Raw genomic sequence first — 27,603 nt, 5'->3', positions numbered from 1 at the left:
ACTTCTTTCTGATCTGAGCATCAGTGAATGTGGTTGATGTCTGAATTGACTAAGTGCAGTCTGGTTAGGGAAGCATTTTAGCCCACCTCTCCTTTTACTTTCTGTGCACTATCCCATTTTACAGAGCACACTCTCAAAATACCGTGCAGTAACATTACTGTAACTGGTAATACCAGCATTAGTTTCATGGAATTTATTCTGGGAAGGCACGTCAGTGCAAGTGATGCAATATAATGGTTCAAAAGAACATTCACTTGGCACGTAAACCTCACACTAGTCTTCTAATACTTCACAGAAACTGATCTTTTCAGTAACTAACTCGAGCTCTTTAAATGCCTGTTGCTTTAGCAAATAAAAGTACACTTATTTTAAGAGGCAGAAGATTTAAATACCAAATTATAGTTCAGCAAAACAATAGCTAATTCAGTAAACTGACCAAACACAAGTTTCAGGAAAGTGAAGCTTAAAATGATACATCATAACTATTCTAGAACATTGAAAATACATAAGAAACAGTATTAGGAAAAACCCAACCCATTCCTAAGAGGTGCACACATGCACATGTACTTTCATCACAAGACATGGGTACTAGCCTATATACCATAATAGGTAAGTTTGTAAACAGAATGTCAGAGATAAAAATATGTCTACGTTATTTCTGCTGCTATTACAAGTCAGGACCTGCATGTATATTTTGCATGACAAAGCACAGCTAAGCAAGCACAGCTGTAAGAGTAACAGTGTTAAAAGATTGACCATTGCAACTAAATATGAGTCTTCACTGAGCTGACCACTTCAATAAGACATTTTTATGCAGTTAAATTGTTTTCTAAACTATTTTAGGACAGCAAGTTACTTTTTGTTTACAGCTGCAGTAGACTCCTCACCTGTGTATAAACTAACTTGCTTTTAAACCCTGCAACATTCCAGCCAGCATTCTCTGTAGTTCAGGCTATGCACAACAGTTACACATTTAAGTCTTGAGCATTTGCAAGTGTAATTGACACACACACCAAAAAAAAACAACCAAAAAGCCAAAGTCCTTACTGGAAGTTAGATGGCGTTCCAATATCTGCCTTTGTCAATCTTCTCTTTTTAGTTTTTCCTTTCTTCTTTTCTTTGGTATACGAAATATTGTTGACTTGTGGAGTATAAAATCTGTTAGTTGTAATTTCTGGGTTTTTGATATCAACAGTTGCCATTGGTAGATTTGGGCCTGTGAAGGTAAAGTACAGTTTTTTTACCGATGTGTTTCAACAAAGACATATTTAATCTGCAAACTTTTTTTTTTCTTTTTGAGTGGCAAAGTATTTTTACTGTAGCCATAGTTCTACATACCACATGCATCTGGCTGGATTCTGGATGTCAGAAACCAATTTATTGGCTGAAGAACACCCCCCCCGTGCTGCTAGAACAAAACAATGGCAGAAAAATTTTATAAACTAGAATGTGATTTTTGCAAATTTGGCAAAGTAATTCTACACTAAAGAGCTTTCAAGTGCACAGAACACACGGAAAGAGACATATTAAGGGTACAGCATAGCCACAATCTTAGACAAGATTAAAGAAGTGAGTGCCATAAACAGTAACACCCAGCATGCCATTACCTTGGCAGCACACTGAACTTATCTTAAAGGGAGGGAACCTTCGCTTAATAAGCCCCAAGTGGGAATGCTTTCTGCCATCACATGCAAAACTAGAATATCACAAATTCAGAAGGTCACTCTGGACACACTATTGTCTTCAAATATATGACAGTATCTATGAAACTATTCAGGATTTCGTATTTCTTATTCTTTGACAGGTTTGCAAAAAAAATAAAAAGTCCCAGTTAAGAAACAAAGCTTGAAGAGCAGTGACAGTGAAAACAGCACCAAAACCAGAAATTAAACACTCAAATTATGAATTATGTTCTCAAAACTTTTTCTTCATTATAAACAATTCTGAGCCACTGCTCTCATTATTTAAAATGTATCTGAATTACACTCCTGCCAATATTAGCATTTTAGTATTATATTATTTGCATAATACCAGCAAATAAACACACCTAGCATGTTTTCCATCCAGTTTTTCAGTTTTGACAGTAGATAACCCTTGACCTAAGTAAGTGATAGTAGTAGGCAGTTTATGCATTTTTCATATACACACACACACAAGACACATATGCGTGTCTTTAAAGAAACGTGCGAAAAGGGTACGTGATCTCATTCTTCCACAACTGAAGCTAAGCAGCCGATTTAAGACCAGTTTGGCCAGAAATGGTTTGAAAAGCATCCTCCACTCTGCTGTGAGTTACTACCCAATCGTTAGCAAATCAATTGCTTACAGTCTTACTGGGCAGATGATAAAAATATCTAGTTGAGACTTTGATAAATCCGAACCTTATTCTGACATTATTTTTTCATAACTGCATTTCGTATGGATTATTCAATATTCTCCTAAACATTCTGAAAGGACCAACAAGCCTTAGGTTTCACAGTCCAAAGTCCCAATCAGAAGGAGAAGGAGACAATACAATAGATAACATAGCTGACATTTGGAGTTCAACACCTCAGGGGAAGCACCTAGTACTGGCCAGAACAAGAAACAAGAACAGAAACACGACACTGCGCTAGACAAAACTCATCTAAAACCACATGACAAACTCCTACGTTCCTGTAGGAGTCTTAAAGGACAAGATTTAAAACTGCATTGAAACTGCAGGAAGAATTCCTAAAGTGTTTTCTGCTAAGCAGAAATGCTTTGATCTACAAATGCTATGACAAATGCTAGACAACTGTCCTTCGAGAACACCGAAAAACAAATTGACCACATACAACCAAGCAAAACAATTTGCACTGTTAAAGTTACACTTGAAGTCAGCATTAATTCACTAATTGACAAATATTAACTCCACTTGTTAAGTTTTGGGTTAATAAGTAAATCTTCAAGATTAATTGAAAGTTACAGTCTTAATTTCATTAGATTCAAAACCAAACCCAAAAATACTGTAGGAGTTCATTTTCACTTTAATCACCTATTATATTTTCTCACCACTTCAATGATATTTGTAGTTTCAAAAGCTATACTGAAGTTCAAAAAGAAACATGTACCCTAGCACTTCTAGGAAGTTCTTGATATTCTTCTCACAATTCCTAAGTCTTTGAAATTACACCTTTTTGCATATAAAAACCTAAAGTAACCATACATGATTTTAACCATGTAAAGCAGCAGCCATTTGCAAACTGAAGTTTTATTCAGCTGAGCTGAAATTAAGAACTGACAGCCTGATACTAATTCCTTGATACTAATAATATTCATACCAAACATCATAGTAAGCTCTTAAAGATGAAATTTTTTCTTACCGTCAGATTTAGACCTTAGATGTCCACGAGGGATAAAAGAACCTTGGAAAGAACTGTACTCTTCTAGAACTGCCATATTTATATCCAGTAAAATTTTTCCCATCATAAGACATGCACCTTCCCCATCAGGTGTAGACAGCTCAATAAATGAAGATGAGAGAGGCATATAGAGCTCATCGTTAGGAAGTACCTGACAGTACAGTGGCTTTAAGCATCCACTGTTCTCAATATCTGTGACATCTTCAGAAGGGGCTCCAGAAAACGTAGTACAGAACATTTTGAAATGTTAATTCTATGAAATTCTTTATATTTTATTTAGAACCTCTCCAGGCATCTGTCCCAGACTACAGACAGCCCTGCAATAAATGCAAACTGTTCTAGTTAACATCTGAAACAAAGTTCTGTCACATGGTTCTTAAGGATTTGTCAGAGAATTAGGTTTTGGGGGAATCTTTATTTCATCCAGAACTTCACTAAAAGGTCAGTTCAACCACAATAACTCTTCTTTATTTGCATAACCTAGCTATTGCAAATGAGTAGAACATAAATCCCAGGAAATTACACACTAATACATTTTACATAACTGTTAATGCAATTTGATTTTAATCCTGCAATTCTACAAAAAAAAAAAAAAATCTTAAATCCGTACCATTGAAAACGTCACACAAAAAGACAGAGTGCTTTTTCCATGCAGCTTCAATGTATGCAGAAAATCCAGACAAACAAGCCCCACTAAAACAAAATTCCCCACAGTATTTCAGGCATGGATCATGTGAGTACAGAAATGTGACTGTTCTTGGTTTTCAGTTTTAAAGGTAATTATGCATTGATATCCAGTACAAAAAAGCAGATGTTCCTTCCTTTCTCCCCACCATAGAATTTCACTGCATACGGTGAGTAAAACAAAAATTAGATGATCCTACAACAGGCTTTTTTTTTTCCAGATACATGCTGACAGTATGTATCTGCTCTAGTCTGATTTCAAAATAGTGAAATGCAGAGTCTGTATAGAGTATAACCACCTGAGGCTATAACCTGTATCATGACCACGTCTCACCTGTGACTACAGAGGGCATGACCACACTTAATTCTTTGCCCACAGATAAGCCAGCCATTATAGAATTTGACAGAATCAAAAAAGGATAATGGACAGGTTGTGAAAGAGTAGGTGGATGTCCCAGGAAAGCAGTTTCCTAAAAAACAGAGATGCTCAGAGCTTTGACTAGTGATTATAAACCTGAAACACTGGTCACAAACCTATGTCTTCCACAGAATATTCCGGATAAAGGCATAGGACCAATGAATGCAAGTTTAGTATGCAAGTATTTTTTTCAAAAAAAAAAAAAAAAAAAAGTTGTTGCCTGAGGTCTTACAGGATGAATTATGAAGACTATTTTAAGCACAAAAGTTTTTGCAGGCTTAGTTTTAGTAAAACCTGCAAGTTTAGTTTTCTTAAATCTTATTCCAATAACAGATAGCAAACTAGACAACCAAATTGTTCATGTTACTGTTGGTAACATTTACAGTAGCGACAAAGGCTAATTCTTGTGGCAGGTGGCATTACAGTCACCACTGCTGTTTTGCTTCCCATCTGCTCTACAGATATTGCTATCAGGGATGCACTGTTTAGGTGAGCAGAAGAAAATGCCACTCAAGAGGCAGAACAGTTAAAGCCTTCTGAAAGCTCAGAAGAGCTGGTAAGATGATCATGGATGATATTACTATGATTGTTTGAAAACTAAAAACAACCCAGTCCCACTTGAAGGAATCTGTACTAAAAGTTCCTGGTCTAAGCTGGTCATTGGCTGAACTTCCTCGAAACGTAAATGGTTATGAAAAAAGGAGTAATTTTTTTTAAGAAGTATTCCACACGGGGGTGTATATGGATATAAAAGATATCAGTAGTTCCTATAATTCAGTAGTAGTTAAGGATTACCTATTTTGGTGACCTACCGAGATGTTTGGATGTCTTTCTTAGTACAAATTTAAGACTAGCTCCCTAGGCCATAGGGGGACCTCAGATGATCAGTTGACTATACCCTTGCTCAAGCAGCAAACTAACAAACAGATACAGTGATATGACCTATGATCTGGATCACCAACAGGAATATCGCAGGAGAAATCACTTTTTAACTTCAGTGTGAATTCAGAACTACAAAGACTCCAAACTTGATGTTCATTGATGTGCATTTTTCACTTGATTTTAGAATAGAATTTTTTTGGATCAAATTGATACATAGTTTTGACTCCTTCCATCAATTTAATGAGAGGATCTCCTGAGGAACCTGTATCTTCATGCCAGTGAGGTGTATTCCCGAGAGGCAAATAGATTCAAGTAATCCTTCATGCAAAAAAAGTTTAACATTGACAAACACGACATGACCAAAAGGCTTTGTTAATGGTTAGCTGGATATGCTGAAATTGAAATTTTATGGATGTTTTATGAAATCTGTCACCGTTATGCCTGACTTCAAATAGGCTAACTTTTAATTTCAGCATTCATTCTTGTATAGTGATCCTATACATGCATATTCTGAAGACCAAGCAGCCAATGCAAGGTACAAAGTTTTTTTCTCAGTTTAAGCTGAAGGGCCTCTGTCCTATTTGCAACAAAACATGCTCCTCCAAAAACACTCCTTACAAATGCCAGCTAAGCCACACATCTTTCAAGCTACAAATAAACAAATACCAAAGAACAGAAACAAAACAAATATACTAGCCTCCAGAACAAGAGTTCACTGCTTTTTCCACCACATGACTATCCTCAGTAAGTCTAAAACAAAGCTATACATAAACAGTAGGAAAAAACAAATACAGTGATTCATGCAAAAAGCTTACCATTTGGTGGGTCTCGTCTTTTTTCTGAAAAAGGAAAAGAGCTATTTATTCACAGGTATCACAGGGAAAATTAATTCTGAATTTTAGTTTCTAGTGAAGCTTTCAATGACCTTGAACTCAAACTTAAGAATCTATTAAAATCCTTAAAGTCTACTTGATGTGCAGCTGAAACAAAGCATTACAGAAAAATAAAAACCCAATCTTAAATAATAAGCACAGATTTCAAATGAGCAAACTGAGTAGGAGCATAAGGAAATAGCTACTGAGTTGGTTTCAGACCTTTGACTCCAAAATAAGGTGAAACATTCAAAAAGTAGCTCTTTTGGTACAACCTATCAAAGTAAGATTTTTAAAGCGTTATGCTTTCTGATTTCCACTGAATAAGACTGTTCCTTCATTTTTACTTGAAATGTAATTAGCACTTTTATACAGTATTGCTCTCCCACAGAACCTAAAATATATTATAATTATTTTTGGTTTTATGCAGAGAAAACAGAACACAGAGGGGCAAGACACAACAGATAACCCAATAACATGGAACAGAACTAGAATCTCCTCAGTACTAGTCTGATACTCTATTCACAACGGCAAACTGTTTCACAGACCATGAAGAATTTGTCTTGATGATCTAAAATGTGGTTGTAAACATTTCACACCTCAGTACTCTCAGCCTATAATAGTAAATTCTCCTTTAAAGGAGATTTTCCTCACTTACTATTAATTCCTATCTACCACATTTACCTGCATGCATGCTTCAAAGCCCCCAGTACACAGTTACACTATTTGTGTACCTACACATACACTCTTCTGAATTTTGGAATTAGCAGTACCCATATGGGCAAGCAGTTTGTCACCTCACCACATTAAAAAACATATCTCTATAAGGAAGGCTGTACATCCCTCCCTTTCAGATCTGGAGTATACAAAATCGAACAGGGACTCCCAAGAGTTTTGTAGTAAAAATTTGTAACAGACATTTCACTTTTCAGCAGTCCCAGAAAAACTGCTAACTTCTTATATTTTTCCAGACACAAACATAAGGGGAAGGGGGAGAAGGTGCCTCCACAGATGGTGTTGACCTTGTCCTAGCAATATTTTAGAAAATCTACAATCCTAAGTGTGCAAGGCAACTCAGCCTCATATCTGTCAGCTGATCTTCAGGTAGGAATAAAGAACTTGTCAAGGTCAAACCTTCAGAGGAAGGTGATCAAAACCCCTCGAGAATCAACTTTTGCTGAGCAAGACTTCTAAAGACAGACAGTTGTTTCTTTGCTCACAGCAGGTTAGTTTTAGGCACTGAGGTGGAGAACCTCTGGCAAGGGTGCCTCAGCAAAAGGTATCAAGTCTGAGGGGAGGGGGGAAAAAGAAAACAAGGCTTTTTGGCCAAATACTGTGCTTTCTCTTCCTAGATTATTCAGTTTTAAGAAACCACTGATGTTGTACTGCCAAAAACAAAAACAAAACAAAAAACCCAACCAAACCAAAATCAAAACCCAACCAACCCCAAACTCAACTTTGGAACATAATTAAGAGTTTTATTCAACAACACAGAGACAGCAAAGGAGAGTGCAGGACTGATTGCAAGTCACTTGGCATAGGATGGGAAGCTGTGAAAAGCCTGAGGTATTCATGGGAAGTGTTAAGTGGCCTTGGGTCAAATCATGGGAGTCCATTACAATTTTCATTAGAAGAAAGAGTTCAAGAGTAAAGATAGTGGAAAACAAAGCAAGTCATTTTAAACACTTCCTGTAATTTTTGCTGGGTATATAAAAGATTAATTTGTGGCCCAAAGATACTAGATCTGTTTTTCTGTGGTTCCCACTGCTGACTAGAAAATATGAATTCCTGTTCTGAAGTGCAGATGACTTTACTGGAGACTGGTGTATTTCTCCTTTCTTGAAAATGAAGATGCCTACTGATCCAAAACAGATCAACTTCGCCAGCTGCCTATATCCAAAAAACACAGTTCCCTTCAATAACTATTCCTGGAAACAAGAATGATTTCTGCTGAGACTTGAATCCAATGCAAGCTGAGCAATTCAGAGATGCCCTTGTCTGCCAGGCAGCAAAAAGCTCTCCGTATTAGGTATCCACCTTGAAGCTGATGAAGTGCATTAGGATGGGCACCAGGAGCTCAAAACTTGTGGAGGAAAAAGGCAGCTTCAGAGAGGGATAACAGAGCTCCCACCCATGAGCTACAAGCAGTCCATAAAAATTAGTCAAGAAGTCTCCTACTTCAGAAAGGCAGTTAAGAACAAGGCTCTGTTCTACCAGTCTCTGCTGCCCTTTTACAGCTAAGTGCTCAGCATGTGGAGAGGACACTTGTGTGTGTACACACATTAACATTTCTGAGGCAAGATAACAAAAATAAAAGCTAATGGTACCTACTGCAAGGATACTCAAAGTGAGAGTGTACTACACTGACAAGCACCAACAAGAGAAACACTGTGTTCACCCTGCGTACTGGGGGAAATATTTGGTTTAAGATTGGTTTAAGAAGTAAATGGAAAGGTTGTTTAAGTAAGTCTTCCAGAGAAATTAAATAATTATAGTAATTTCTTCCTAACCTAAGGTTAAGAATTTAGTTGACTAAAAAAACCAAAACCCACGACCCCAACATTTTTTAAAAATCAGAATTTAGCTAGATGAAAACCAGCCTGATACTAAAAAGATTAAGACAACACATCAATAATTCTTTCTCTGTCTTTCTCCCTCATTCTATTCTCTACTAGATATTTTGTACATTTGCAAGCTTTTGTACGTTCTCTATTTGGAGCTAAACTTTCACCTCTCTGGAACTCCAGATGCACTTACTCAGGAGTTATCTGTATACTGGAGTGCATTTCATTCCGAGTGAGGAAGAGCAGAATACTGTTGCCTCTTCTTGCAGCTGTCAGACAATATTTTGTGTACTAGTCTCGGCACCAAGACATAGTTTCGTGAGCCAGAACTGCTGTTCTTGCTACCTTCCAACAACATAAGCTTTCCATAAGACTCCTGGAAAAGTCTCTTAGCAAGCCTTGAATGGTATAACAGGCTGCTAAGTGATCACATGGAGTACTCATTTCAGTTGAAAGTATGTCAGGTGGCATTGCTATGAAATGAAACATATTTTGGAAAGCATGGGAGTAAAAATCTCATTAAAATAGAAAAGCATCAAAACTACCAGACTATTACCTCTGTGTTTGAGAAGTTAAGATGCATTAGAATACACCCCCCCCATTTATATATACACATTGTGTGTGTATATATATATATATATATATATATATATATATATATATATATATATATATATATATCTCTCAACCCTAATTCTGAGCAGAGAGAATCTTAAAGAAGCCATTTAAGCTTCTGGAACAAATGCTCTGCAATCCAAGTCACTATAACTGAATGACAACCAAGTGAATGCACATAGATCATGTAGGTTCCCAAGAATACTTGCAAGGATGGCACTCTAATGCTCAGGGAAGAAGCCCTCATCTTGGTCTACACTTCACTGCTGGTGCATTTCAATTCCAGAATGGACTACAAACACACTCTGTAGCTTGACCACAAGTCCACGCTACAGCTTACAGCAAGCCTGAGCACATGCATGTGTTCCCAGCCTATGTTTTTTATCACCTTATTCTTCATAGACAAAAGGCTGTCAGACAGACAAGTTGTTTATGGGCTCCCTGGAAAAGGACCAAGACAAGATCTGAGGAAGCCTGAGCTCCCTTTAAAACACTGACCATGTTCCTAAGGCATCTTGCAGCTGGCAAAAAGCACCTTGTGCTTCAGACTGACCTGTGCTGCTAAGGACAATATAGGCACATTATGTCTTCTGTTCTTGGCCTCTGCCAGGTTCACTAGTTTTGAATAAAAGGTATTTCTCTACTAAATGCTGAACCAATACCAAAAACTCATTCACATGAGCTACTGAACATACCAGATGGTAAAATCTTTGTTACAACCCACTTGGGCTGAATTTAAACAAATCAGTTATAAACAGCCCAGAGCTGAGAGGTAAGTCAAATGTGAAAACAGCTTACAGAAATATTTCTAGTTTTCCCACTGACAGCTTACCATTTTTGCTTCCTCCTGATCTATATTTTCAAACACCAAAACCTTGGAGTCTCAGCTTACAAGGAAACTTACAGCAAGGAGCACCAAGTTAAGTTATTTCAGAAAAATATTATTTGTGCACAATAAAGAAGGATGCTTTAATATTACTTCTAAATGTAAATATGGCTGTAGTGCCTCCAGTAGCTTTCAGACATAGAAGTAGCTTCCTGCCTCCCCCCAAAACAACATAGACAAGCCTAAAGTTAAGATTAATTTGAATATTTACCAGATTTTCTCTGCCGTCGTCCAAGTAAATCTGTTACTGTTTTGCGGAATAGTTTAGCTTCTTCTTCATTAGCAAAATTAAGACCAACTTGACATGTCTGAAAAACATTAATATTCCCCCACCCATGACTAAGAAAATGTTTCAAAGGCTTTCTTAAATATCTTCTTACACCTTCTGAAGGTATAATCAGAAAAAAAATCATCACTGCAAATCTGGAACCAAGTCTTAGTGAAGCATTCTATCTTAGGAAGGTCTGTCTATTAATCAAGTTTCTAGAGATCATGGCTAACAAATTTGAGCAAAATCTTGTAGCTTGAAACCAAAGAGGGGAGAGGAAAATTTGTACTTCGAGAATATATGATATATCACAAACATCATCTGCAAGTCGAAATGTAATTCCATTAAAGGAAGTTGAAAATAAAGAACTGTATTTTATGCTTCTGTCCTATGGGATAAGTTTTCTAGTTGAGATACAATAAAAAATAATCATTTTACAAATAAGCTCAAAAAGCTTCAAGGAACACAGGTAATGTTGTACTTTTATAAGTAATTTACAGAATTAAATAAAACCCTCAGCTATATTAAAAGAAGCTACTGTGCAAATAAAAGGCATTTTAAAATAGGTATTCAAAGATGTTGAGACTCACATCGCCAGCAAAGGTATGAAAATATCCTCTAGGACTATTATATACAAAGTTATTGTACAGCTCCTGCTCCCACAATAATTTCCCATCCTGAAAAGAAGAAAAAAAAAAAGATTTTGAAAAATTTAGACAAATTGCAGAGTTTAACTTCTTTCACAGTAGAACCTAATAAGAGTTGGAAGCTGTATGGTGTTAAGCATCTATTTTGTTTTCAACCCAACAAATAAGCTCAATCTAAATCGAAATATATTGGAACTCATGGAAGATCTGTGGAAGACTATTCCATCAGGTCACTGTGTTCTGTTCAAATTCCTGGATGTTTTAAAAAAACATCCTTCAAGTTCTACAGTCCTACAATAGTTTTTGGGAGCAGCAATAGTGATAGGAATACAGTGATAAGAGCAATAGCAATAAAGGAGACTTCCAATCTCCTATTATTACCTCAGGCTTGACTTGAAAACAGTTAACTTGAAGGGAACAAAAATGTCACCTTTTTAAGAAATTTCATATATTTAAATGTCATTATACTTCAGCACCCAACAAACAGGTTTCTCACTAAGTCTAACAGTCAAGAGACCAAACCACGAAGTCAAACACAAGCACTAACTGGCAATCCTGAACAAATCTGAGAGACTTCAAGCACTGAATGCTGACAGAATAAAGAGCTGTTCCTGGCTGTAGAGATAATGGAAAGCTTTCCAAAGTCTCTAAGTCAGTAGGACTTATGATTCTCAGTATCATTTTTGTTATGAAAACACATCTTGGACACTTCATCTCTTACTCCCCATTGTCTTGAATGAAATATTATAACAGGACAAAGATCTTCAGTATGAATGTATATATTGTGAAGGGGGGAAAAAAACCCCCACAACTTGTTTGTCCTGTAGTTTCCACCTGTACAGAAGACAGCATCTATTTTGTTAGTGTCACCCAAATTAGTGACAGCCACTAGAATTTTGACAGCTATCCATACCAGTGACACTATACTGACTTTCACTAGTTTGACTAATAAGATCTGTAGAGGACAGCTTCTGTGAGCTGTAAGAAAATTGTATCTGACATTTATTTCATCCATAAAAGCTAACATCTATGTAATAATTTAAATTTAGAATACCTGAGAAAGTTGCACTTGCCTATTAATAAGCACTGTAATTGCACCACTTAAAGCACAACCATTTACTTTAGAATTTCTATGAGTTTGTAGCTGCAACAAACTACACTCATTCAATTCAAACAGAGAATGAATGCAACCAAGCTTAAAGAGTCTGAAAAAGAAAAAAAGATGCTTACCTTAATGTCAAATATTCTGATAAAATACGACCTCTGTGGATTGTCCTTTACAAGGCAAGCTACACCACAGCATTTCTTTGACCACATGGCATTGCGATCTGCTGCATATATTTGAACAACTGCTGAAGACATAGTCTAAAAAGAAAAGGTCACTATTACTTTTAAGGTAAAATTCACAAATTATACATGTCATCTTTTATCAAAGCATCTCTTAATTTTGTTCCTTGTTCCAGGCAGCAACTTTGATGATTTCCCAGGTGGTAATACAGTGAAGTTCAAATGACCCCAAATCACTTCTACACTTCAGCATTTCACTTCTACGCAAGATTTAGACAGCTTAAGAACCCAGCTGAACTTTTTGTTCTTGCTCATAAAAATCAGCAAAAAGACACTGCCTGTGAGAGGCAGACCAGTAACTATGGTGGTCACACAGAGAAGCCCTACTGTGCAACTAAATTTCTTTCTGTTCCGTACTTCAAATTGGATAGAAATGCAATACTCAGGCTAGAACTGTAAATTACACCGTGCCTGGAAACACTCCTGGGTACTGGAACGCAACTGTCTACACTGCTTAATTGTTCAAATGGTCTCTGGCATGATTTTAGCCTATGTCAACTAGCAAACTCCTAAAATTCTTGGGCATGGTTTGAGAATTCACATGAGTTAGGCTCATTCCCATTTGGCAACTTGAAATTGTCCTGTTTTCAAATTGAGAAATTTTAATTATTCCACACCAGATTGCTTCAGTCACTGGCAATGTTCCTCAGCCTATTTTCTAGAATACATGTGTCCTACCTTAAGCGTCCTATGAGGGAATGAAAATTGAGCGTTTGAAGAATATTTATTTAGCAGCCAAGTCATAAGGACACAAAGCTTAAAGGCTCTGTGGGATAGAAAAAATGGGGCAGACCAGAGGCTATCTAGCTCAGGATCTACTCTCCAACAGCACCACATGCCTAGATAAGAATACAAGAGTACATCATTACACTATGGGAGTATACCCCCAGCAACTGGCAGGTTGGAGCTCAAAGCTCCCCTGAGCCAGCATACGTGTTTTACAGTACCTGCTGGATTTTTCCTTTGTGAATTCATCTAATCACCCTTCAGACCCATGAATGTCTGGTCATCACAACGCTGGGCAGGATTGTATTTCACAGTTCACTTATGCACTGTGTGAGTAGTTAGCTACTTTTATCTAAAAGTTTGCCACCTGCGACATTCAGTTGACTGTCCCTCCCTTGTTCTTACATTAGGAGACAGTGTCAACGGTTTCATAGTTGCCTCGCCATGCTGCACATGCTTTTATAGGCATTTGTTACACTTCTTTGCTCCGTATGTTCTGTTTAGAAGTGATACTTGTTTTAAGTCATTCTTGTATGGAAAAAAAAAATCATTCTACAAGTTATTTAGCCTTGTCACTCTCACATGGATCTTACCTAGTCCTACTACATCCTTCTTTAATTGGGGACGAGACTTATGCTGTATGAATCCAGTTTGTTAGCCTTTTGAAAATAGGGTTACAATAATACTGTTTTCTGTTTTGTTCTCTATTTCTTTCCCTGTAAATCAGAGAGTTTTATTTCCCTTTTCACTATGGAACATTAAGCAGATGTTTTCATAGCTCTGTTAGAGTTCCAAAACCCTTCTGGTGGGATTATATCTAGTCAGAGTAATGGGCCCCATATTAGGTTTTTCCCACCCACACTTCGAGCAATACTTTGCCTTCATCAATACTGATTACTTGCCAAAACAGTTGGCATCTAGAATGCAGCATGTCTTGTTGCATTATTTAATTATCTACTAAATATCAGTATCACCCATGTCACACTTTTCAACTGTTTTAAAATAAACAAAAGAATAACCTAAGTTTCATGGGATTTTTTTTTTAATTGAAACAAACCTTCCAGTTTTGTTAAAATAAGAGTCAAAGCAATTCAGCCAGACTGACAGCTGCTCCCTGGGGAAGCCTTATAACCTCTGCCCAGGAACTGTGATATACCTTTCCCAAGTTAAGATATAATTCTGTTCCTCTTTGCAACCACCTCTTCAGAAATTGTCAGACTGCCTGCTAATCTTTCTGGTAACCTACAGAAAAAGTTAAAGCATGACTGACTGATGAAAAGAAAGCTTTGCAGTTGCCTCCCCAGATGCTCTACAACTTTTAGTAGAGTAAAACTTCTCTCCGTATAACCTACAGAGTAATACAAATAACTTAATCATAACTGGACTTACCAGATGAATAAAAAGGGACCTTTGAATTAGCCATACTACCATAATGAAACAGTTAGCTGACATTAAATTGCAGGTGTAAGAGATGCCATTCTTCCCCTTATGCTGCAACAGGCAAAGACTTAATTTTGGGCACAACTGGCCAGGTTTTGTTCAAATCTGCTGTTAACAGCTTTTCTCTCATTTCTCCAATACCTTCTCATTGTTAAACCAATAATCTTGTAGACACGAGGCAACAAAAAGAAGCACAGATGGGCCATTCTACAGTTGTAATGAAGGCATCACATTCAACCACAGCAACTATCCCATTGTCTGTGCAAGAAGACTTCTCAACCCTCCAAAACAAGTCCAGCTCCACTAACCTCCATGCAACAGGACTACCCACTGAAATGGGTGGTCTTGGTAGGAATTATGCAACTTGAATTCAAGGCACAGAAGACAGTGATCTGTCTCACGAAAGGGCTCCCTATGCATTACTTCCTACAGTATCTAACAGCAAAAGCACCAACTGGATTACCTGGGTAAACCAGTAACTCTCGTAACTCAATGATTGCGTATAAAACCTTGAACCAGCACCTACCCCATGAGTAGACAGGAGAATATTACACAAAAAGAGCGTGTCTTCATTCTGCATAATCTTAATAGATTTAATGTACACTTGGATAACCTATGAGTAGAGGTTAATTTACCAGTTAATTTACCAGAGAACAATTTCACTGAATGGAAAATAGGTGTTAGAACATGTAATTACAAATTCTACTGTTACACCACTATCTTTTTTAATTAAAAGGACAATACAGGAAAAAATACAAGGTGTATTTTTGTGGGGAGAAGAGCAATAAAATCTAACTCATTTTACTTCAGCCACTGTTCATTTTTATCATGTTGACCAGTGGTGCCCTGCTTTATGCTATTCAGCTTCTGGAAGACAGGTGGCAAAAATATTAAATCATACACAGCCTTTGGAAACTTAAAACTTATCAACAAAATTGAAAACTTGAGAAAAAGATATGAACCATAAACTTCATCTACTGCTGTTCATTATGAAGCCTAGTCACCTCAATTAAATTTTTTAAAAATTGACTTTAATTGCTGAATTGCAGCATCTGAGAACATTTACGCAAATATCATAATTTGAGCATTCTATGACATTTTCTGAATAAGCGTTCACTTTGTCTATTTTGAAGCCAATTAATATACCCAGCCCCATTTCTCACAGCATTTTTGAAGAGGATGTTGCATTTAAAAGTATGGGTTATTTAAAACTCTATGTAAATATTTCTTCACAAGAGGTCACACCACCAGTTTTAGACAGAACTGAATGGACTGCCATTAAATACTCAACATATAGTTAGTGCATTTTTTCTGAGATAAAGTTGATTTGTTACTTAATACCTAAAGTTTTTACTTTATTTTCATGAGGAGGATTTTGAAGTCGGCACTACTTTGCTTAACAGTTTTGGTGAGGATTTATGTATCTATATATTTGGAAAAGGTGCATACGGGAAAGAAATAAGGTAGCCCACCAAAAACTGACAGGCCATGAAGATGAGAATCAACCCTCCTCAGTTCCCTTTATTTTTTCAACAGTCAGCCTCCAGCTGGAGGACATGCCATTGATTCCAGGGACTTGTCACACCCCTCAAGCTGATGAGCTATGAAGCAATAAGTCTGGTGGTGTCAGCTGTACATCGGCTGCCTCACTGGCAGAGCTGGTCTCATCCTCGGACACACATACTGCAGGATGTGTGGTATCAACAAAAGGCTCATGAAAACACCTTCTGCCTGCAAAAGGCAGCCATAGCTAGTCATCGCATGTGTAGAATGGGATCACAACAGACACTGATAGTTTCCAGCTGGATATCAGATAGCTGTGTACTTTGATCAGCTTCTGATATGAACATTTGCTGCAGTAGCCTGTCATGTTAATGACTTGCTGTAACTCAGTGTTTCTCAAAAACAGCAAAGCAAGCCAACAGAGACAATGGCACATCTCATTACAACAAAGAGCCATCACACTAGATTGCTTATAGTTGACATGGATTGTGAAAAGCTAAGAAATTACAGGAAGCTACAAACATTAAAACATAGTGGGCCAAAAGTCACAGCAAAGAGCTGCAGCAAGATTAAGGCTGTAAGAGGATGTTCAGCCACCTCAGTAGACACCAGGACAGAAAGCATTTCAAGACCCATCAGGATGTTTTTTTGTAGTGTTCTCATACAGCTGACAACTGCTTGTGGTGCAAAGATCAAAGACTCATAAAATGACTTTGGTTGGATGTGAGCTCTGTACCTCTTCCAGTGCAACCTCCTGCTCACAGCAAGGGTAATTACGAGCCTAGAGGTCAAGTTGCTCAAGGTCCTATCCAGTTAAGTATAAAGACTGCAAATCACCTCTGGGGAACCTGTTCCAGTGCTTAATCACTCCAATTTTAGTGCTTGTAGAAATGCAACTAAGTTTAATGTATTCTTCTAATGGTTCAGTATTGTTACATGTTACATGTTGACAGTACTACTGAAGTGACTATTACACATTAGCAGTGATTTTCTTTTTTCTTTTTCCAATTTTAAGAGTCACAGTTTTTCCAAAATAGGTGCAGAACCCTGCATAACGTACGTAATTTAATTGCACATGACAGGCTTGTTTGTCTTAGTTATCCTTCCCAGACTCTGGAATTATCTTACAAATAAAACCGGGGGAAAAAAGACCTTGCCCCATAATGTAAGAATACAAGCAGTGGCAGTCATTTCCAAGCAGAGCAACTTCTTGGAAAAAAAACATGCTGATCCAATGCCTGTAGCTTCTTCACGAAGTCAGTCTGAAGACTTTTGATCTGAAAGCCACAGTGAACATAATTAGCTACTTTAAGATTCCTGTGAAAAAAAAGCTATGAATAGTTGTGTGCAATCCAAACCCTGTAAGAATAGAAATCAATATTTCTATTATATTTTCCTTAAAGTAGGTATCTGGAAAAGTTGTCCTGATCAATACTACAGCTAGTGAGAAGGTACTTGTGGCAGGCATTTTTTAAAGACCTACTATGGTGCAAATCTTATTATGGCTAAGTCAACATGCTGAAGCCTGACCAGGTGATGCTGGGTGCTCCTGGGCGACCCATTTCTTCCTTGAAACAAGTCCAGAAAGATAACCCATAGTTTGCTTTTAGGGTGACTGTTCTAGAATAAAGGGCTGTTGCTATTCATTGACATGAAAACAGCAGCAGTAGTCTTCCACAGACTGCAGGGTTCAGGAGCAGAGACATGCTAACGTCACGTACCACTTCACTGTGGAAAACACTTAGCAAGGTATAACTCTAATCTTGACCACAAGTACAGGAAGCTTCAGTACCAAGGCAATCTCTAATAGCCCAGCATTATCTGAGTCATGGAAGAAGATATGGAAACTCACTAAGACTCATGAATGAGAAAGACAAAAAGCAGAAGTGAGAATGCAGGGTGGCTAATTCCATGAGAAATCAAGCCTAATCCACAGAAAATCAGGCAATTAAGACAGAACTCAGTGGTTGACATTTCTCTCTCTAGATTACAAGTATTCTGCAAAAAAACCCTAAATGTAGCACTGACCAATCAAACAGAAATATTGCTTGAAATCTTAGTTCATCTCAAAAAAAGCTTATGTTTAAGCAATTACACATTTAAATGTCGATATTTTAATAAATTAATGTTATTCAAAGCAAACAAAATTGGAGTTAGACAGCAATAACACCTTCCTGCTGTTCTGCAATTACCTTATCTTCAGTATCATAAATATACGGAGTTTCCAAAAACGTTTCTGCAGTGCTCAACACAGCTATGCATTTTATCTCATCACTCTGGATACAGAAACATAAACAAAACCTGCTGTAGGGACCCGGCACTGGAACCTCCTCCCCTTCTCAAGGGAAGGCTTTCAGTGGCCTACACAACCAAGCTCTGCTCGCTCTTTCTGGCAGTTTAATTTCCCTTCTGCACAGTGGTCCCCGCTTCAAGAAAATGTAGCTATTTTCTTGGCATTGAGGAGTTCTCCTGCCATGTGGGAACAGTGTGTTCCCTTCCTGCTAGGAAGGGCTGATAACCCATTTCCAAGGTGAATGTTCTCATCAACATGCAATCCTATACAAGGCACGGACTGCAATCTCCTCTAACAGCGCTTTTAAATGAACTGAATTAGCCTGCCACTATTCAGATGATCCCTAACTAATTAGGCCACAAACAACATGCAAGTATGCTTCCCTAACAATTTCCACGTTATAAGTAGAAGAGGCATTTAGCAGAGCAGACAAAAATATTTCCTAGCATTTTCACAGGCACTTAGAAAATTTGAGTTTAATTAGGTTCAGAATCCTACAATATTTATTAGCCCTAGATAGTAGGTAACCCAACACTCTAAAGCATGGGTGTCTAGTATGCTGGTTTAGGTGCAATTCAGGCTAACAGCAGGAAATATGAACACAAATCAAGACTTTCACCAAATCAATAAGCATCCACAAGCATCAACTTGTAATTACTTACTTTTTTGGTTTTCGATGGAAAGGGATGGAAACAGGAAGAAACAGCAAAAGGAGAAAGAAAAAACTAGTGACACTGAAGGCAGATTGCTTTTGCTTCCTGCTGACACCTTCATCTAAAGGACCACAAGGAGTATGGCCCCAGATGACAGAAGAATAAGTGCAACAGATGCATCCGACTGTCTTTTTAGCCTTTTTCTCCTTAAGAACAGTGGATCATGCTATTTATGGTTACTGCATCTTGTAAAAAAAAAAAAAGTGTGATGATACTGTCTTAATAGTACACACACACTTTTCTGTACATAAAAATACTTTTCAAGGACTCCATGATATTTTGACTACAAAATTAGATTTCAGTAAGTTAGATTTTGCAACTCTCATACTGGCTTATAATTTATGTCTTTGCACCAGGTTGCCTCCAGAATCTTCACAAATGAGTGCAACATGTGACAGTGTTTGTCCACTGGGGATTTGAATACTTCTTTATTAGCAATTTGGGTAAACTGTGATTACTTCAATTTTTAAAGCTATTATAGCTGTTAAAGATATATTTAACAAATCACTAATAATTTGTATTATTATTGTATTATACTACCTTTAAAGACAACTGTGCATTACCAAAAAAAGTTATCTTCAGATGCTACAGACAGGATTTTAAACTAGTTTCCCATAGAAAGAAGAAATAGAGAACTTCAGATGTTTGCTGGCAGATTTCAACAAGTTAAGCAGCTGGAAACAATCTTCTGATTTTAATGCCATTTACAGGACATTATTTTCAGAAGACAGACCGATTGCTCCACAGACAGGAAAACTAAAGCAAGATTTCACATTATTTGACAGAACTGACATAAGAGAGCCTTTTGTAAATACCCAATCACATGAGAACAGCTTTATTTGGTGCAAGTCGAAAAATTACTCAACTGAAGACACTGAGGCCTCACCAGTTCTACTGCTTGGGAAATTATTTGCTACAATCACCAACAGTGTTCAATTTCAAGCTTAAAGTTTGCTTTTCATTTCTTAATTTCCCATGATTGCCCACTGATTTAAAAATGCACTACGCATAGTTGCTAAGAAATTTGTGTATAGGTAGAAAAAAAATACTAAGGTAGACTATGTTAAAAATAAAGCCCCTGCGTAAGAGATGCTTTTTCTTATTTGAAGGTAGAAGGAAAACTGGAAGTTTTTCTGAACTAGCAAAAAGCTACTTCATGTATTTCCTATCATTTCCGAAATATGAGGATCTTACTCTAAGTTAAAAGACAGTGCCACAGAATATGGAGCCCAAAACATTTAAAGGATCGAGAGACCAAAACCAATTAAAAAAAAAAAACAATGTTAATAGCCAAGAACAGATTCCCTGCCTTGTTCTGAGCAGCACACAAGTCAGCTGCAATATCCTCACTGAAGATCTTTTACTGATGTGGAGAAGGTACCAGTGATCACTAAGTGATGTTACAACAAAGGAGGGATGAAACAAAGGACTTCTGTTTAACAAATCTAAACTATGAAAGTCCTTGTCCAGACTCAAGTCTGCAGTTGCCTAGCAAAGCAATCCTTCACTCCTAATCCTCAGTCAGCCAGTTAGCCAGTTACAAACAGCTCACGTTTTTCTGAGTGTCTTCACGTACAAGTTCATTTGCATTTCCAGTACCTCCCAGAACCCCCAGTTCAGCTAGAGGTGGCCAACTCCCTTCCAAACACTCATTGCTCAACTGTGGATCACAGAAGCCCAACAATTAAGACGTGGGTAAACAGCACAGCATATCAAACCAAATCAAACAGTGCATGATTGAGACATACACTTTTATCAGACACAGAATAAAGATATTTTTAAATTCTGCAACCTCAGTTCATACAACATATGCATTTCAGCCTTCCAGAGATATGACATAACCATAACCACAAGCACGCTCCAGATTATAACATTCTAAATTATCTCATTTTAGCAGATGATTTACCAGATGACACACACAACCTGGGGTTTTCACTGATGAGCGAGCTGAACAAGGTAACTTCCTGTTTACCTGCACAGCATCACTAGTAGCTTACTCAGCTGCGTCTCACTGCTTAACGCTGCTGAAATCTTGGCTGGCCAGAAAGCAGCAGACGCACGGCAAAACAGAGTTATTTGTGTTCTGTTGTTAAAGTTATACATTTAGTACTTTCAGAAAAACAGAAAGTGTGCTGCACACAGGCTGTCCACAAATTTGTCACTTGCCTACTACCACAGAGAAAAAAGTCTCACTACAGAAGAAAGATATTTTGTCTTGCAGTTCTACCCCAGCCTCCCAAGACACTCAGAACCAAGGCATGTAAGACTGTTCTTTTGAAAGCTCAGAGAATTTTTAGATGAAATGTCAAAGTCTACCTTTCAATTTTGAGCCATTTTAAATTATTCAAGACTCCCAAGACTAGGATGATCCTTACACAAATAGAGCACTGTACAGAGATGTAGATTAACCAGTTCCCAAAAACTGTTTCATGGTCATATTCAGAAGTTGCAGGTTGGTTTTTCAAGCCATACAGGTTCCAGGCAAGAATCATGAGTTTCATGCAACCCATGCAATAAAATTGAAGCTCGAATCTGTTTTGTCCTGTTCCACTGCCTATTCAGCTATAAGGGAAACCAGCTCCATTGACTCAACATTCTCTTCTACCAGCAACCCATTGCCTTCACATACCAAGGTCCTCTTTTTCTGCAGCCTTTGCCATTCCATTTTCTACACAATAATGTTTTTCCAGATGCTACATACTACTGCCGTATTTAATGCAGGTTCTTATAAGCAGTTCCTCACACCCACTTTGAACATATGAGAGTGCTTTCAGAAAATGTTAGAATCCAGACCATATCATCCATAAAAACCAAAACAGGTTTGTTTGGTGGTGTTTGGGTTTTTTTGTTTGTGTGTTCCCCCCCCCCCCCCCCCGCCCGAGTTAGACCCACTATAGTTCTTTATAGGCCCACTTAATGGTATACGTATCATCAAGTTCACAAGTAAAAATCTTCAGAACAACAGTTAAATTGATTAAAGAAAGGATGTGAAGCATAAGCCTCAGGAATTCCTGAACTAACCCAGCTCTGGAACACTCATTATTGAGCCCTTGAAAATGCTATTTAGCATCTACTTGTACTCACAGGTCCAGATTTAAAAAAAAATTTAAAAAAAATTAATATTGGCTTTGCAGAGGTGAGGTTTAGGTGAACTTTTCTTATGATCTTTACACCCACAGAAGGACAGAAGATAATACAGAATTTTGACTTCAGATAGTTAGAGAACACTGAAATGAAACAACTTACATCATTTTAAAAGAAAAAAAACTCTTTCATAAGAAAACATTAACTTCATGCCAACATAAAACAAAGAACCTCCTTCAAAATATTAAAAAATTTAAGAAAAGGCTATTAAAAGTAAAACCTCTTTGAACAATAGCCAGCAACTGTCTCGCAACTGTGTATACAACTTGTGTCCTGTCCTGTAAAGCAGACTCAATCCACTTACGTAAAGGTACTTAGAGATGCAACCCCCCTCACACTTCCACTGTGCCACAACTCAACATGTTCTATTTCTCCCCTCAGCAGTTCATGTTTGAACAGAACAGTTATGATAACTCAAGCCAGATACAGGGAAACCCATCTGTAAGGGTTTTTTTTTATACCAACTAAGTCTGCTACGAATAAAGTTATTCCCAGTTATAAGTCTTAAAAAGTAGATATACTATGGGAAAAAATAGCATGAAGATGTAGTAGTTCTATGATCCCTGGCCATATTCAAAGCTCATTCCAGGGATACAATGCCAAAAGTTCTTTTGGAGTAGAAGACGTACCTAATAGTGAAAGCATCAGCTGAATGTTTGGGACACTGCTATTTTTCATTTAGTTCTGGCAATAGCCTGTTGCACGATGTTTGCATTTATTTCTCCCCCGTGCCTCAGTTTACTCATCTATAATATGGAAATATGGATATCTACCTCTGTAAAGTGCCTTGAGAACTACTGATGAAGAACAAATTATGCTGCCACAGACAGAAACCCATTTTGAGAGGGGGGAGCGCATGTCTACATCATCTTCTTTGCTAATAGCAAAGGTTAAGACAGCGTAATTTCTGCATCACTAGTGTTAGTCTTCTCCTCAATGCATGAACATTAATTAATACCTGACAGCCTGGTCACTGTTGATTGCTTTAGATAAGGAAATGGAGGTATTCTTTTACCATGAGGGATGCCCTGTGAGTAAAGTAATATTTATTACGGCTAACAGTTACAATTGTCACTGCCTGCACGGGATCCTTCTTTGTAGGTCCAAAAACTGCATTTACCAATGCCCTGTGGAGGCCAAAAGCCACTTAAACACACCTGTGTGTAAACAAACTTTAGTAGTTTGGAAGCAGTGTCACAAAATGGTGGTCTTACATAGCCAATATAATTATCAATCTTTTATTCTTAAATATTTGTATGTTTTGGGGTGTCAGAACAAAAGCATCCCCACCAAAAAAAAACCCCAAACTGAAGATAATTAGCTCTCCAGTACTGCTGTGTTCCTGTTCATAACTTGCGAACACTGTTCAGCAGCAATAACAAATATATCACAGGAAAAGTTAAAAGTATGTACAAGCCACAGTTTACAGATAATATAAAAATTATTTCACTCTACTTACAACAGTACTGAAGTAGCACTAGATCTTGTGTGAGAAACAAAGCTTACTGTAAAAAAAAAATCATTATTTATTAGATCAGAACAAGAGTTTAGACTCTACAAAGTCACACCAATGTAATTTTAACATGAACACAGTAGTTTAAAAATATTGTAAAAACTCTTAGGATAGCAAACATTTGTTTCAAAGAACATTTAGAAGAAACATTAGGTTTGAAACTGACCTTTACTTTTTTTGGTATCACCTGAATTCATGAAATGCAGCAAGTTAAGCCAAAATAACAACTTTAACGAAAAAGATCTTAAGATAGCTTTGCTTTTGAACCCAGTGAAAATGAAATACTGAAAACAATCAATCTGTATTGCACTGGCAGTCCAATCAGCCAGTACCATTACCCTAATCAACCATCGGATTTGAAGCATTACACGCTTCAGTTTCTGAACTACTTTTCTGCAAGTCTCCAAGTCTGTTCTGGAGCTGACAGCGAGGCTAACATGCTCAGTGTCACCGGTTCTTGCTGCTTGGGAGAACTGGCAACAGCCTTACTGTCAGGTCAAGTGTTTGTCGCTGAAAACCTCCACTTACACAATGATAAGTTACAGTGCTTTTATGACAGTATAAAGACAGTAGGTATATTGTTACACCACACTAACAGAATAAAAATGTTCATTAATACTGGTTGCAACCATTAAACAGGAAAAAAATGGTTATGAATGACATACTGATGAATTTTTTTCAGATGTGTAACACCTTTGGAAATGAGATATTCCTCCATAAGGGCACTGATGCAACTTAGATAAGGCACCCCCTGTCAAAGCAAACACTGGGTTTCCAGTTTTTGTAGGGATATTCCCTTCCTTCGTGATCAACTAACTACAGCAATTGCTCTGAGCTTCTCAATAGCCTTGATCTGTTAGCACAGAAACAGAAAGCTCTTGTTGTTGAGTATATGAAAGACAGTACCAGTCCCAGGAGTATACAGTTTAGAGAAAACAAGCCGATTACCTGGTTAAGACAGAGTTCAAGAAAAATGACACTCTACTCAAAAGACTTTATGTGAGTATAGAAATAGGGTATCTCTTCCAGTCTCCTGGAAGAAATAATCACAGGAGTGGGACCTACATAATAGCAATGCATTAATAGGTTGCCAGAGGTTCAGCATGGTAAATTTTATGAACATCAGATTAAAGTCTGTATAACTGGGTCTTCAAAAGATCTGGTAATTAAATTATTTGCCAGAAATTTCAACACTGGTACAAACACAGAATCACAGAATCACTAGGTTGGAAAGGACCTTTAAGATCATCAAGTCCAACCATTAATCCAGCACCACCATATCCCCTAAACCATGTCCTGAAGCGCCACATCCACATGTTTTTTGAACACTTCCAGAGATGGCGACTCCACCACCTCCCTGGGCAGCCTGTTCCAATGCCTGACCACGCTCTCAGTGAACAAATTTTTCCTAATATCCAATCTAAACCTCCCCTGGCGCAACTTGAGGCCATTTCCTCTTGTCCTATCACCGGTTACTTGGGAGAAGAGACCAACACCCTCGTCGCCACAACCCCCTTTCAGGTAGTTGTAGAGAGCGATAAAGTCTCCTCTCAGCCTCCTCTTCTCCAGACTAAACAACCCCAATTCCCTCAGCCACTCCTCATAAGACTTGTGCTCCAGACCCCTCACCAGCTTCGTTGCCCTTCTCTGGACACGCTCCAGCACCTCAACATCCTTCTTGTAGTGAGGGGCCCAAAACTGAACACAGGATTCGAGGTGCGGCCTCACCAGTGCCGAGTACAGGGGCACGATCACTTCCCTACTCCTGCTGGCCACACTAGTGCTGATACAGGCCAGGATGCTGTTGACCTTCTTGGCCACCTGGGCACACTGCTGGCTCATATTCAGCCGGCTGTCAACCAGCATCCCCAGGTCCCTTTCCACCGGGCAGCTCTCCAGCCACTCCTCCCCAAGCCTGTAGCATTGCATGGGGTTGTTGTGGCCAAAGTGCAGGACCCTGCACTTGGCCTTATTAAACCTCATACAGTTGGCCTCTGCCCATCGATCCAGCCTGTCCAGATCCCTCTGCAGAGCCCTCCTACCCTCCAGCAGATCAACACTCCCACCCAACTTGGTGTCATCTGCAAACTTACTGAGGGAGCACTCAATTCCCTCATCCAGATCATCAATAAAGATATTGAATAAGACCAGCCCCAGACACTGATGATCTTCCTACAGGAAAATGCTGACGGGGATATGCCAGTAACACATCTAGGCCTTGAGCAAGCCGGGGAGGGGGGGGGGGGAGGGGGGAAGTCTTCATTCCTTGGTAGTCCAGAATCCATTCCTGGCACATGGATTATTTACAGAAGGTGAAGCAGATTTACAGAAAAATATTGAAAGGCTCGCCAACTTCACCAACAAAAGTGTCTCATAGAACATCTGTTATTCAGAAGTGCATCCTCCAGAAAGCAGACTCTGCCATCCACCATGTGATGTGCAATATGATACAGATCTTCAGAGTTTTATATTAGCTGATGTGGAACTAAGATCTCTAAATCTGCCAATCCCCACATAAAAGTTTCAGTTCTGTGACAAACACTACAGTCCTATGAAGAATCCCAGAGTCAAAGTGACATGTCAGGCACCTCACTTCAGGACCAGGTTACTCTGACAAACCAGGGAACCATGCTGCCCTCAAAGAAGTGCCCAAAGCATCTGAAGTGAAAAAATAGCCTTGATGATGCATGGCAGACATCCTTATTTATGGCTGGTTCGTTTATTTGGACTAAGCCAACTACATAACGCCCTTTGCTAACTCCAACTTGCATCATAGTGATATTGTCTGTATATGGTAACCTTGGAGAAGTTATTTCCAGTGATACTGATATTGGTACTGCATCATTTCATTGCTAGAGCAAATTATTGCAGACAGAATTAACCTGCAAGTCACCATCTTGAAATTAAGTCTAAATGCATGATGGATTATCTCCCTTCTGCTCTGAAGCAAAGACTACTTGCTGTGGGAGAACTGCTTGTAGAGTACCAAGCATCACCAGGGGTCCAGTTCCTGCCAGTGCTGACTTACAAAAGCAGACATTGGAAAAAATATGGCTTGAGGGAGAAGAGATCACAGGACAGCAGAGGGGAAAAAAAAAAAATAAAATAAAAACTTCAGGTAAGCATCTACAGGACTGAGGCATCTAAACACTAACAGATCTACTGGATGCAGAAGATGGAACTGAAAAGGTTCCTAAGCTCGCACCTTTACACCCCTGACAGAACCAATGATTAAGGTGAGACACCAGAACAGAGTATGTGATGATTAAACTATCATTAATTATGCTACCTCACAGCCTAGAACTGTCTTTGGAGATTAAGTGGGAAACAAATTGTTGCATCTATACTGAAAGAAAATGGCTAAAATGCTCCAAAACGCAGGGAAGATTCCAAGAGACCTCAGCACATCCCTGGAATCTCTGAAGATGCACAGAACTTTTCTTAAATTACTTACAAACTACTCATCAGAAAAGAAAGCTCTAGACAGGAATTAATTTTCTTGGTAGGCCAGTGCTCTGTAATCAAGAAGTACAGTAAGTGAAATGCAGCAGCCCTCAAGGTCACCCCTGATGTACCTAATGCAGTCTGTAGAAGCATGGCTACAAATTAAGTCAGATCTCCTTACCAGAAGGCATTTTTTTTTTTTCCCTCCTGAAATCAGAGAATAGGATCAGGAACCATATGAGTTTGTGTTCACAGTATATC

General features: G+C 38.2%; 1 protein-coding gene across 1 annotated transcript in view; it reads right to left on the bottom strand.

Moving 5' to 3' along the window:
- WASL (WASP like actin nucleation promoting factor) overlaps positions 1-27,603 on the bottom strand; it is a 48,553-nt gene that overhangs the window by 9,302 nt on the left and 11,648 nt on the right. Inside the window, exons 2-6 of the mRNA XM_082012441.1 lie at positions 12,450-12,584; positions 11,163-11,249; positions 10,516-10,612; positions 6,183-6,206; positions 1,048-1,216 (exon numbers count right to left, since the gene is read on the bottom strand). Coding sequence (XP_081868567.1) covers positions 1,048-1,216; positions 6,183-6,206; positions 10,516-10,612; positions 11,163-11,249; positions 12,450-12,584 — 512 coding nt within the window. The remainder of the gene's footprint in view (positions 1-1,047; positions 1,217-6,182; positions 6,207-10,515; positions 10,613-11,162; positions 11,250-12,449; positions 12,585-27,603) is intronic.

This window comes from Phaethon aethereus (assembly GCF_964289735.1).
Source record: "Phaethon aethereus genome assembly, chromosome: 1".
In the NCBI taxonomy this organism is placed as follows: domain Eukaryota; kingdom Metazoa; phylum Chordata; class Aves; order Phaethontiformes; family Phaethontidae; genus Phaethon; species Phaethon aethereus.
Note: the sequence above shows the minus strand (reverse complement) of the source record. Positions and strands in the feature narration are given on the sequence as shown.